At 41.6% G+C, this 14,015-nt stretch overlaps 1 protein-coding gene across 1 annotated transcript in view; it reads right to left on the reverse strand.

Moving 5' to 3' along the window:
* NBN (nibrin) overlaps positions 1–14,015 on the reverse strand; it is a 1,386,396-nt gene that overhangs the window by 678,936 nt on the left and 693,445 nt on the right. The window contains exon 8 of the mRNA XM_044065389.1: positions 6,652–6,746. Within this exon, the coding sequence (XP_043921324.1) occupies positions 6,652–6,746 (95 nt within the window). The remainder of the gene's footprint in view (positions 1–6,651; positions 6,747–14,015) is intronic.

Consider the following 14,015-nt stretch of genomic DNA (forward strand, 5'->3'; position numbering starts at 1 on the left):
ACGTGTCACAGAAAGGACCCTGGGATTTCTTGTGATACATCTTTCCACTCCTATGATTCCTAGAGTAGGATCATTGGGGGTGGAAAAACATATGCAAATGGCAGACAGGATCTTGCCATCCTTTTCACACCTGGCTAACATGTCTTTCACTTTCTGGCCAAAGAGGGAAGAAGCTTCCACTGCAGCATTAAGAAAGGAAGACTTAAAAGGGTCCGCAAAGTCACAAAGGTACACCCAGGCATGAGGTCTCATGACAACGCCTGAACCCGCAGCTCTAGCCACCCCTTCGGTAGTGTGAGAGATGAAACACATGGAGGAGTTGGATACAGATTCCAGGGTCGCAAGCTGCGAGGCAACTTTGTCACGTACTTCATCAGAAACTGCTCCTGCTAAGGTTCTGGAGAGTTTCAAGATTAGGTCTCTCTGGAGCCTGGTAAAGTGTGCCAAGTAATTCAAGAACTGAATGGCAAAGGTTGATGAGGCAAATACTCGCTTCCCTAACCTGTCCATCACCCAAGATTCCCTCTTTGGGGGTGGACAGTATGGATCTCCTCAGCAAGCTCTTTCTTAGTGGCCGTCATCACCACCACAGCATCTACCAGTAGGTATTTGGACCAGTGTGGACTTTCTTCCGGAGTGACGGAATTTTGTCTGGTTTCTGGGGGATTGGTTTAACAGTATCAGGACTCTTCAATGCGCACTGCACGAGTTGGACTTGTTCATCTGCAGGCAGGGTTACCCAGTAAGTACAAGGTCGAGCACAAAAAGCCTGCAAGAATACGGACTCCTCAGAGGAGGAGTTGGTGGGCTTCCAGCCTCCACGCTGTTTTAAGATTTCCAGTATGTCTTCGAAGGAGACATCTTCAGGGGGCGACTGTGGGGACCTCTCCCCTTCATCGTAGTCCATATTTTCAGTGAGGGACTCTTCGGGGGAGTCCACATGCTTCCTCTTGCACAATCTCTTACATGGTACCTCTTCAGCAGGAGCTTCTGAAGAGGACTCTAAAGAGAGGGTGCCCTGTGCTAGGGTATCTTAAGGCTTTTGTGCTTGATGTATTGATGTGGAGAATGGTGTCAGCTGTGGTTCAGTGGGAGGATATATATATATATATATGGTACTCCAACACCGATGATTTGCCTACAGAGACAAGAAACTTCTCCATCACTTGGAAAGCTGGCCCGCCTGAAAAGGGATGGGAGCCCGGAACCGAGAAAGACAACCTTGGAACCAGGGTCACACCTCACTCCAATGAACCCACTCCCAAGGAAGGAGTCCTAAGAGGACCTGGTGCTGCCAAGACTCCCAGAACTGTAGTAGACAGCGCCATAGAAAAAATTCGGTGCCATACTAGGGGTCATGGTGCCGGCAGCCCAGTCACAATCCCGAGCATGGCTCGGCTCCAAATGAGTTGATGACCAAAGGGTCGGCTGCGGAACCACGGTGAGGTCCACCAGTGAAACCAAAGCAGTGGGAACCATAATAGGCATCGGTGTCTGGTGCTTCGATACCTGCAAGGAGGTCAAAGGAGGAGAATATGCAGGAGTCTGTGGAGAAACCCTCCCAACTCCGGTTGGGAGGGGAGTTCTGGAAGGTACTGAAATCCCTCTGGCCATCAGTAGCTGATCCACAAGTCACACCACATCCAATTCTGAGAGTCTCCTGGAGGAGAGGGCTGATATCCCCGATGGAGAATTGGGCCATTCCAAGAAAGAGCTATACTGTTGTCCAAAGAATGGCTCTGCCACATGGGAGTATCGGGTCTGAGGAACAGTTTCTCCTATCTACACCGTGGTCTCAGGACCCGTAAGATGTACAGGGAGTGGGGAAGTGACTAGTGCTGGGTGTACTATTGTTGGTGCTGAATAGGATGGGACTGAAATGGTAGATAAAGACATGGTCGGTACAGTGAACATTATTGGTACCATGGCTGATGCAGGAGGCAGTGTCACTGAAGACTGTACCGGAGTGGATAATTGAGGTCTTGGAGCAAAAGATGGCACTGTGGAGGGTGGTTGAGGCCCTGATGCTGAAGTCGTTGGTGCCAATTTAGGGATTTTTGCTTTTGGTTCGTAAGACTTTTTATCACTACTATAAGCCAAAAAAGGAACAGAGTGACTTATTTTGTGTTCTTTCCTTGGAGGGGTTGAGCCTTCAGACTCAGAAATAGCCTCTGAAAAAACGTTTTTAAAAGGTCTTTTAGTATCAGCTTATTTTTCCTCTTGTTTAGGGTATGAGAACTGAGCTGTTTACAAATTTCGCATGGTGGTTGGGAAGAGAGGTGCGGAACACCCAGGCAGTAGACACATGATAGATGAGAGTCCGAGTTAGGCATTTTGCGACTGCATTGGTCGCATTGTTTGAAACCTGTGTCCCTTTCCTTTCAGACATGGCAGGAACAACGTACAGCAAACATTTACTATAAACCAGTAAAACACAAACTACAAACTCTATATGTCGACAGATTAGGATAAAATAGAAGAGCTTTTTAAAAGGAAGAAAGGAAAAAATACCAATAATAGTATTTAGACTACCTCAAGAGGTAAGAGGAAAGAGATGGAAGGCCTGTACCAACAACGCTACTGAGATTACCAAATTGGTAAGGAAAGCAAGAAAAGGCACTCAATAGGGGGGTAAAAGTTTAGTGACTAATGAGAGAAGGAAATTACAGAAGTAATAAAGAGAAAAACTGTGGAAAAAAGATTTTAAGAATGATAAATTTTACAGTACTTAGCTGAGAGCCGGCTTGACATGTCTTGATATCTACGCGGCAAACGAGATCTGAGGTAACAGGGAGAGGGGCACTATGGGTAAAGCTTAGTTCAAGAGGCTGTCATGAGCTTGTTATAAGGCCAACTCGGTTCCGAGTACAGAACTGACACCCATCAGTAAGGAATGAATGAAGATTAACAACATCAGATTAAAGCCGTCAGTTTAAAGCGTGGTTTGAAAGGAAGAATGCTGAAACACAGAGGATACACTATAACAAGCATTGTGCACTGTTGAGCTTAGTGAATATTCTTTTTTTTAAACATTTTCAGTAAACTGCAACACCACATCAGTGAGATAGGCACATATAAATTATTAGAATACAAATCACAGTGTTACTTCTCATTGTTTCCATGCAGTATATGTTTCTAACAATCATTCACTCCAACATTACACAAATTAATCAATTCCTGTATCCTTTAAACTTCACTCCTCCTGCACATTAGTCTGCATGCATTGTTTCCACAAATTCCATTAATTTCTATGTAATTTACTCCTTCCCTTTTCTAAAGATCTCGCCTCCAGTTCTTTTATCTCCTCTACAATATTCATTACTTCAGTTACACTTGGTTTAGATTTTGATTTCCATTTTCTAGTAACTGCTTTTTTTTGGCAGTCAACTGTAGTAAACTTGCTACGGCCTTACTATGTCTAGGCAACTCAGATCCTATATCCAAGCTCAAAAAGAATAATTTCCTTAGTTAAAACTATTTGCTCCCCTAACATTTCTGACAAAGTACTCTGTAGTGAGTTTCTAACATCTTTGAACTTGCTACACTCCTAAAAAAAAACTGTTCCCAGTTGCCATTCTTTACAATCACACCTCCAGCATTTGCTGTCTACCTGAGGAAAAATTCACTTATGTCTGATTGGAGTATAACAGTATCCGTGCAGACACTTCTTATAAAAAATCCTAAACCTTCTGGACTTTGCTACATACCTGGCAGCCATGCAAATGTCCTTCTATTACTCCTTTGTATATTCCCTTCCCATTCTCTCTCTCACAATTTTTCCAACCTTCTCTGACTGACTCTTACAGCTAACATGCAATATTTTATATCCTTTAATAATTACCCCTTTTTAACAGCAGCGTCTGTGCTACAATTAACCAAAAACACTACCAGGAACAGTCTTTAACTTGGCATTCCGTTATCCCTTTCTTTTTGCCTATACTCAGATATCAATCATTGAAAGGGAAGGCAGTCACTACCCTGCGGTCCAGACATCAGCTTGGCTTCATCCCACTCTATCACCTTTGCCCTATAGTTATTTTCTTCCAATACTTTGGTTTCTTTACCATTTAGCGATTTTTAGTAAGCATCTGTCAATGACATTCAAACACATTCCATTATTATAGCTACGTTTAGTACGTTATATTTCAACTGCCATTTGTTTTTTGACATAATTCCTCTTTTCTGTGACTGGAAAATGCATTGGTTACAAACTAACATTTTCAATATGGTTGCTCTTGTGACGCCCCACCATTGGACCAGTAATCAAGAAGCCTCAATCCCACCAATGGCAGCAGTGGGAAACATACACTGGGAGGATGACAGGTACCCACATAGTATTTCCAGATGCAGCTCTCTGCATAAAGTGCAATTTTCCTTAAGAGCACACGGAAACCATAGTCAGTCCGAGGCTGCTTTCTCCCTCTTTCTCCAAATCCCCAATAAGACTCCCCACTGGCACAGCTACAGAATTCAGTTGACCTCCAGCACCTTCTCTGCCCAACCAGTGCTTCATGTCCCTGCCCAAGTAGCTGACACACACACACGCACACACACACATACTTTGAGGTTTGATGTATACACACACACAGACACACACACAGACACACACACACACACACACACACACACACACACACACACACACACACACACACACACACACACACACACACACACACACACACACACACACCTGGGAAAGGCTGGCACAGGTTTACTAGTTATCGCTCCCACCAGCTACTTTAAGGCCCTTAATAAAGGGTGTCCAATCTTACTGTGCAATGTTACTCTTAATAGAAATGGTAGTTTGACCAGGAGCAAGGCTATTAGGAGTGGCCCAGAGTGTCACCAAATAAATATGCAAGTACTCTCAGAATTTAAATATCTCTAGACAGATCAGCCACAATGAAAGGTTTAAATATACTTAATAATAAATAATAAACGAACAAGACAATACTAAATATATATTTGCAGTGACATTACAGTTCAAAATCTCAGGAAATATTTAAAACATTGCAGGACAGTCTCAAATAAATGAAGAAAACATAAGCTATGCTTCACTATATTCCTGACTGAATCTAAGAGAATTACTATTCCCTAGTTAAGTTACTTAAGAGCACAGTAAATGTGGTGAATGGTTCTTGATGTTCTCAGGTCCAAGACAGACTACAGAATGCTGAGCCTCTCTAAGAGACCGCTCAAATTAATATCTCGAATATTACAGCTGGTCTAGCTTGCAGAATGACAATTTCTTGTCATCTGACTCCTAGTTCCCAGGCCCAAAAAACAACTATTGATGGCAGCTGATAGCATTTAGCAACTACCTGTAAAAATACATAGACAAGGGCTTTTCCTCAGATCTTTGTCAAATGCTGCAAGTCATAAAACACTTTCAAGACAATACAGAAAACATCTCAGCACAGACACTGTGCCTCCTTGCCGCCATAAAGTAATTTAATTTCAGCTATTTTTCCTGAAATTTACTAGACTGAGGTTAACCTCCTGTATTCCAGTTTCCACTATAAACATATACAGATTTAAACAGTTACAATAGTGCATGTACATTTCTGCTCTTTTCCAATAGGGTACACTGTGGTTAAATTTCAAACAGCACTTTGCAAATACCTTCAAACAGTTTGATATATATGACATACAGTTCTAACAGATTTGTGACCCAAGCATCTTATATACATCATGTTGATATTCACAGATGACATAATTATTTACAAAATTCCAGATAACTGTGCTGGCAGTTTCGCCTTTCGTGATACTTCTACAGAACATATCAGTTTGAAATGTCATCTACATTATTTGTTTAACCTAACAATAAAGTACTTACTTTTAAGCCATTTCATTTCTCGCTCCTTTGCTAGAAGCACTTTAGTTTTTACATTCCATAAATATGACTAAACTACTCACTCACTAACTGCAATCCAGTAGTTAGATGCTTGATTACATTCTTTAAGAAGCAAAAAGAGTATTCCATTGAAGACTACCAACAGGACTGGCTATAAAGAAGCAGTTGGCCTACAGGTGGTTCTGAAAAATTACAGGAACCAGGATGAGAGTTTATTGGGGTGGGGGCAATCAACCAATAAAAATGTTAATCCAATCTTTCTGTAATTTTTAACAAATGTATACATATAAAAGGGCACTTCACATTTTTAACCTGAAATAGATAGCTGCTTAAAATTAATCATTGGTACCCTAACAAATGACTGACATCACTGCTCCCTTCAGCTTGGTGCAGTCAGCAAATATTACAAAATCCCTTCTCTTAGCAAGTCTGGGGTAAAAGAAATAAAAGTAATGCCCACAACGAAGTCTTCATTAGTCCTGCTACACACAGACCTTACTGTTTGCATTCAACCACTCATAATATTTTCTGTCAAATCCATGTGTGCTTGGTGAACAAACTCAAGCTACCTTTAAAAGTTCTAGAGTCCCTTCGGTCATGAGACAGTTCCATCAATATTTAAAATTAGAGATTAACTGACCTAAAAAAGCTTTCTAGTTTATTTCTAACCATATTCATACCCCAACCACTAAAATAAATTACGTTTAATCACTTGTAAACAGAAGAAAATATCCTAAAATATCTTACTTTATCAGGAGACAGCGGTTACTGACCAATAGGCTTATGTAACTTACCTGCTGTTGGGCTTCTAGGATTACAATAAACATCTGTGGACATGCATATTACTGCCAGTCCAATTTCAGCTTCTGAGATGGCTCGAAGTGCTTTTCTACAATGAACGTCAGAAAAAAAAGAGCAGAAAATGAAATACTACACGTTATGCTAATGTGCAGTAATCTACCTAATAAAAAAGATGAGGATAAACTACTGATTCAGAAACATTCTATACACATGAATGGAAATTTTTTTACACAAGTCAGTTTTCAGAAACTTGTGCAATATATGTTTGTGGTTGCAAATCAGGAAAAACAATCTATTTTTTATTCATTATTTTGCTTTGTTAAACAGGTGAGACAGCCTTGAGACCCTATTCAGCCACAACTCAAACGATAACACAACACAAAATTACTTAATTTATAAAAGAGATGCAGAACGCACACAAATTAGATATTGAGCCAGCCACCTTGATCTCCTGTTGCAAAGAAAGAATTATTCTTAACATAAATCTCACTTGGAAAACAGTACTTTTACTCTGATAGAAATAAGTTATGTACTCACCATAATGTTCCATTTGTGTTGTCCATTTTCATACTTCAACAAATGGATTTGGATCTGATCCTTGGATCTGACTTGGCCATTTTGTAAAGATTCTAGGATCCGAATCTAAAGCTCCACCCTTACCAATAATGCCCCCGACCACTGCAAATTCTCAGATAGAGTTTACTGCTATAATATATATTATAATCCTAAAATATAACAATGTTATGACAGGAAAATGATAGCTGAAAGATCAGGAGATCAAACAGGAACTATGGTTCCTAACAACACTTCCGTTAGGTCTCTCCCAAAGTCATGTACAGGGGGAGTGAGGGATGGAGTTGTATAAGAATGAAAATGGACAACACGAATAGAACATTATGGTGAGTACACAACTTGTTTATTTGATGTCATTTTCATTCATTTCTCAACAAATGGGACAGAGTCCCCAGCTACAGTAACCTTGGGTGGCCCTCATGGAAGGCTGTTTCGGAGCACTGGAGAGCCAAAGGCAGATCTGTTTGTGATAATAATGTCCAATTTGTAACGCGCAATAAAAATGTGATCAATACAGGTTCTAGCCCGAAAAGCAGTCGATGTAGACATTGGCCTGGTTGTCTTGGTAAGGTTATACCTTTCAAGGAATAAAAATAGGAAATGCAATCTGCTATCCATTTAGCCAGTGTAGTTTCTGAAACTGATCTTTCCAATATTTTACTAGTAAAAAAAAAAAAAAAAAATAACCGATTAGTGTTTCTAAATTCCTTGGTCTTGTGAAGGTATAAACAAAGTTGCTCATGTACATCAAGAAGATGAACGGTGTATTCTCCTTTGTTTTCAAATTTGAGGAAGAAAACTGGAAAATTGATTACTTGATTGATACTGGTTTCAGAAGCAACTTTTGGTAAGAAAGAAGGATTTGTGCATAAAGTAACGCTGTCCTTGTGAAATATCACATATAGTAGCTTGGAAGACAAATGCTTGGAGTTCAGATACTCATACTGCAGAAGTTATATCTACCAGAAAGACAGTTTTCCAAGAAAGAAACTTGAGATCTACTTTAGCTGATGGTTCAAAGGGAGAAAGTACTAAGGCTTGCACAACCATAGTGAGGTCCCAAAGTGGAGTAGGGTCCTTTACTGGATGCCTAAGTAAGAAGGTACCCTTAGGCAAAGCCTTACATAATTTGGATGATGCTAAAGAAGAAGCACTATCTCTGATGTGATAGCCCGAAATGGCTGCTAATTGAACCTTAATAGTGGAAAAACTTGCTCCATCTAGAAAACTCGAGGCAAAGAAATCTAGAACAGCTGGGAGTGGGGCAGTAAAGGGATGTAACTCTCTTTAATGAGCCCAAAAGGAAGACGTTTTCCATTTACTTTTGTACACTTTTTCTAGTTGAAGGTTAGGAGGAGAAACTAGGAATTTTTTGAACTGGGGAGGAAAGCCTGGACTGTCTAGCCATCATCAGAATTGGAGAAACCATGGGGTCAACTTGAGGCCTAACATATTAAGGTGAACTTGCTCTAATGAGTGAGATAGGAAGTCTGGACTGGGATCCAGCGTCCAAGGAGGATGTACTACATGACACCAAAAGAAGGGGACCCACACCTGTCGAGGTCAGAAGGGGGCAATGAGGATTACTGTACTCTTCAACCAAAGTGCTTTATGAAGAAATTTGAAGATGAGAGGTAGGGGAGGGCAAGTATAAAGACACCAGGGGGCCAAACATGGACCACAGCATCTCTTGGTAACTGCCCCTGAGGTGGGATAAGGGCAAAGAACCTGAAGCATTTGATGCTGAGGAGGATGCAAATAGTTTGCAGCAAGGTTGGCCCCATCTGTGGAAGATCCTGTTTGCCACTGACTGGTTGACAGACCACTCATGAGGCATGAGGATGACCCTGCTGACTTTGTCCACTAGAATGTTGGATTTCCCTGGTATGTGCACTACTACAAGAAATCAGTTGGATGAGAACGCCCACTGCCATACGCTCACTGCTTCTCAACAAAGGGGGTCGGATCTGGTTCCCCCCCTGCTTGTTGATGTACTAGACTACTGACATGTTGTCCATTTGTACTGCAATAGTCCCTAGAGGGAGAAAGCTCTGGAAGACCTGCAATGCTAGAAACACTGCTCTCATCTTTAGGGCACTGATATTCATATTGGCCTCTTGTGGGAACCACGTGCCTTGTACAGTCCGTCCCAACTAAAGCCCCACCCCCCCACACCCCAACTGTGAGACATCCATGGTCAACCTGGCACTGGGGGGAGGAAGGATAAATGGACGATCATACTTGATCTCCTGGTAGTGATCCACCAAAGAAGAGACTTTCTGCAAACTTGAGACAATTTTTTTCAGATGGTTAAGGTATGATGATAAAAGTACCATTGCACTACCAGGGTCCACTGAAAAATTCTCATGTGGAAGCGAGCAGTGCAAATTAGGGTTCCTATTACGTAGTCGAACTTTTACAAGTTCAAACGCTATATGGTCGAAACCATATGTTCGAACTTGTAGAAGTTCGAATACGTAAAAAAAAACAAAACAAAAGAAAAAAACATAATTAGCTGTTGTAAGCAGGGGGCAAGCCCCCTACACCCCCACTCTTTATATATACCAACTCCGAGATCGCACTACAGTGCAGAATTTATTATTTATTTACTGCACTGTAGTGCGATCTCGAAGTTGGTATATTTAAAGAGTGGGGGTGTGGGGGTGCAGGGGGGCTAGCCCCTCTGCTTACAACAGTTAGTTTTGTTTTTCTTTCTTTTTTTTTTTTATGTGTTCAAAGTTCTGAAACTTTGAACATAGGGGTTTGACTTCATTATGTTCGAAGTTTCAAAACTTCGATCACGTAATAGGAACCCTGCAAATTAGAGTTATTGTAGCAGCCACTGACCCTACAGCTTATAGGATCAGTTTTGTCGGGGGAGAAGGAACAGAAAGAATCTGATGCATGTCTTCAATGTAAGAACTCTATTTTGAGGCAGAAGTGCTAGACAGTTGACTGTGTCTAAGGGAGCCCCTATAAAATCCACGACTTAAAGTGGTTGAAGTTGAGATGTGTGCATGTTGATTGCGATTCCTAGCAAGAGCGACAGTTGAAGCAAATAATCCCTGGCTTTTCCTAGTAGATGCCCGATTGCTGCAGTAAGGAGCCAGTCATCTAGACAGGGAAGCATTCTGAATCCAAGTTGTCTCAGGTGAGTTGCTACTACTGCCATACATTTGGTGAACACCCTGTTGGCTATGGTGAGACTAAAGGGCAGGGCTCTGAACTGATAATGACTGGCTCCCAGCTGGAAGCGTAAATACCTTCAGCAGTGCCTGCTCATTCTGATGTGATAATATGCATCTTGAAGATCAACGTAGCACATCCAGTCATCCTTCTGAAGAAGGGGCAGAATGGATTGAACCGTGACCATACAGAATTTGGATTTCTATACAAACTGGTTCAGATAACTGAGATCCAAGATAGGTCTTAGGTCCACTGTCTTTTTTGCACTAAAAAGAACCTTAAGTTAATTCCTGATCCTTTTTGGTCTGGGGAGGACCTCTTGGATGACTCCTTTGTGCGGCAACTTTGTGATCTCTTGAGCTGTTAGTTCCCTCTGACTGGATGGAACATCGTGGAAAATCTTCCTTGTTTTTACAGGAATTTGTAAAAAGGAACGAAATCCTCTGGATATGATCCTTTGCACGCAAGAGTTGTTTGTGATGGCTATCCAGGCTTGTTGGTACAAGGAGAAGCGTTCCTAACTGCCTCCAGAGAGGTACAGTCAGGCAACATTTCAGGAATGCTGGAAGGATTTGTCTGAGAAAGCATCTCGAGATCCTTGGTTCTGCACACCCCTTCTGCCGTTTGGGTGACATCTTCCACTGCAGTTACTTCCTCCTCTGCCTATGGGGAAAATTCCCCATGTAATTCCTGGAAAGGGCCTTGAGATTTTCTGAACCACATGTTCTTACTGCCACATTGGTTCCCAGAGAAAAGTCTCTGCAGTGTAGAAAAGTGAATTTTGATGGGAGACCAGGTCTTTTCTATCCTGTTCACTACAGTAGAGATTCTCTTTTACTATTGGGCCAAAGATGATCCATCAAAGGGAACACTGATGAATGACACCTTGAAGGGTTCCACAAAATCGCACAATCACATCCAGGTGCGTCTCCTTATAGATATGCCTGAACCGACGGCCCTCAAGGTACCTTCCATGGCATGCAAGATCAACCTTATGGACACGTTTGTAATCAATTGTAGACTAGCCACTTGCGAGGAAAAGGAATTCTGTTTCTCTGTGGACATGGACCCTGGGGCAGAGTTAGAGAGCTCCTTTTTCAAGTCCCTCTGTAATCGGGTCAAATGTGTCAGGTACTTCAGTGATCGCAGGACACATGTCGCTGATGATTACACTCTCTTGCCAAACCTGTCCAAAACCCTAGCCTCTGTTAGCGGAATGGACAGTGGAGCTTTGTTCAGCAAGCTCCTTTCTAGTGGCTGCAGCAACAACCATGGCATCTACAGGAATCCCTGTAGTCAGATAGCACTGTCTACCTGCAGGGGCGCTTAAGACTTTGTTGGGGCATTTGGGGATAAGTTCCACGGAGTCCAGGTCTTGCCATGCACTGCAGAAAACAAGGTCTATAAACTCATCTGCAGATGGGGTAACCTAAAACGCAGACAGGCCAGACCCGAAGGCTTCCAAGAACACAGATTCCTTCTGGGAAGAGGTTTGGGAAGACCAACCACCTTCTTGGTGAAAGATTTCTAAGATGTCACCAAATGAAGCATCTTCAGGTGGAGACCTAGGGGACACTTTCCCCTCATCAAAATCGGTGCATTCTCTGGGGGATTCCTGTGGGGAATCCTACTGCTTCCTCTAACAAGTCCTCTTCTGAGGGACATCTTAAATGGGATGTTCTGGGAAGGTATTGGAAGAGATGGGGAGTTGCCTGGAAGCTCATCTGGGCTGGCTGCCTCTGAGGTCTAGGTTGCAAGGACTCAGACTTAAAATCCAGAGAGGGAATAGGGTATGAATCCGAAGAAGGGAGAGTCAAAACTACTCTGGGTTGACAGAAAACTCACTCCACCACCTCAAAAGCAGAGGGACTTGGAGAAGCTGTGGACAATCCCACTGGAGCAAAGGCTACTAGAGGAGACATTTTTTTTTTTAAGGAAACAGAGAGGAGAGAAAGAAAGAAGGAAATAACTACCAACAATGGTAGTATAACGAAAATACATAAAGGTACAGAAAAAAAGGGGAGAGCGGACTACCAACAACTAATAAGAAAAGGAACAGCTGTTCAAAAAAAAAAAAAAATTAACAAGTAAATTTCACTCGCAAAACCCCATAGGAGCTCAAGCTATCGCAATCCCAGCCGTCTTGAAGAGTGGCAAATGAGATCTGAGGGTTTGTAGGGGTAAGGGGCATTATGGGTAAGGGAGGAGCTCAAGACTCAGATCCTAGAATCTTTAGAAAGTGGCAGAGTTGGATCTGAGGATCGGATCCAAACCCATTCATTGAGGACTAAATGAAAATGACAACATCAGATCAAAATATATACTACTACTTCTCTATACTAATTTAATGTAAAATGTTCTTGAGTCCATAGGTGGGATTCACAAGAAGGCTGTAGTGCATCCATAAAAAACAAAGTTTGCAGAGCAACTAGAGAACAATTCACAAAAGGGACCACAGGGTTTCTCACCTTCGACAGTCCTCAAGATAATCTGGCCCTTGACTCGCATAGTAACATAAATCAGTAATTTCTACAGGCAATGTCTACTCAATAAAAAAGAAAGCTATTCAATGTCTAACAGCTTACAAGGTGAAAAGTACTGAAACTAATTACAACACAAAAGCTCTGGTACTATCCACAAAAAGCATGGGAGAACTAGTTTCAATTACCTGCAGCAATTAGAAATTCTCCAATACGTATGGGACACTGAATGCTATCCCCACAGTATAATGCACTGTTCAAAAAGTTTGGTTAATCTGCATACCTCATTTTGGAGCCCAGGATACCATGCTTATTTGTATGTCATGATACATCTTCTAATCCAGAGGTGATTTTATGGCTAGGCTATGTTTCAAGCCTTTACTGGCTGCTGCAATGTGTACTCAGATGATATGTAAAACAGTAGCAGGGTGGTAAAACACTATTCCACTGATAATCATTGGGTGTCACACAGACCATAGAGAAATGGTAGATCATGCAGATAAGTAAATATATGTAATAATTGTATCAGACTGTGTATACACATGTATATATGTCAGTATGTGATATGCAGTTCATGTTTTTTCTGCATACCATATACAGTACAATCAGTCTTCTGTGTCTGGTGTCTGCTTTGCTGCTGTATACTGGCTCAAGAGGTCAGCAGTTTTGCCAAAGACAAGTTCAAGGAGAACCAAGTTACACTCAGAAAATGACATTTACCACAACAAAGTCAGTTCACCGACCATGTCTGTATATTAATATTAAGATTGTTAGGCAAAAGAGTGAATCTGTAACAAGACATCCAAAAGCCACTAAACACTACAGCCTCCAAATCTGATGTTGCAAGAATGAAATATCCACCTTCTGATGTATATATCCTCCCATGAAGTGTTACAGAGTTGCTATAGCCTTTCAAAGGGGAAAAACACAACAGATCAAATTGCCAACATCTGTTGGATAATGGTGAATGCAAGGAAATTCAAAAAAAAAATTCTCTCTTCTGTGTTTTTGACTACACTAAAGCCTTTGACTGTGCTGACCACAACAAACTATGGCTAGTTCTTACAGAAATTGGGATAGCAGGGTACATTATTTACCTCCTGAAGAATTTGTATGCA

This window comes from Protopterus annectens, chromosome 3.part0 (genome assembly GCF_019279795.1).
Source record: "Protopterus annectens isolate FY-2018-M chromosome 3.part0, PAN1.0, whole genome shotgun sequence".
NCBI lineage: Eukaryota > Metazoa > Chordata > Ceratodontiformes > Protopteridae > Protopterus > Protopterus annectens.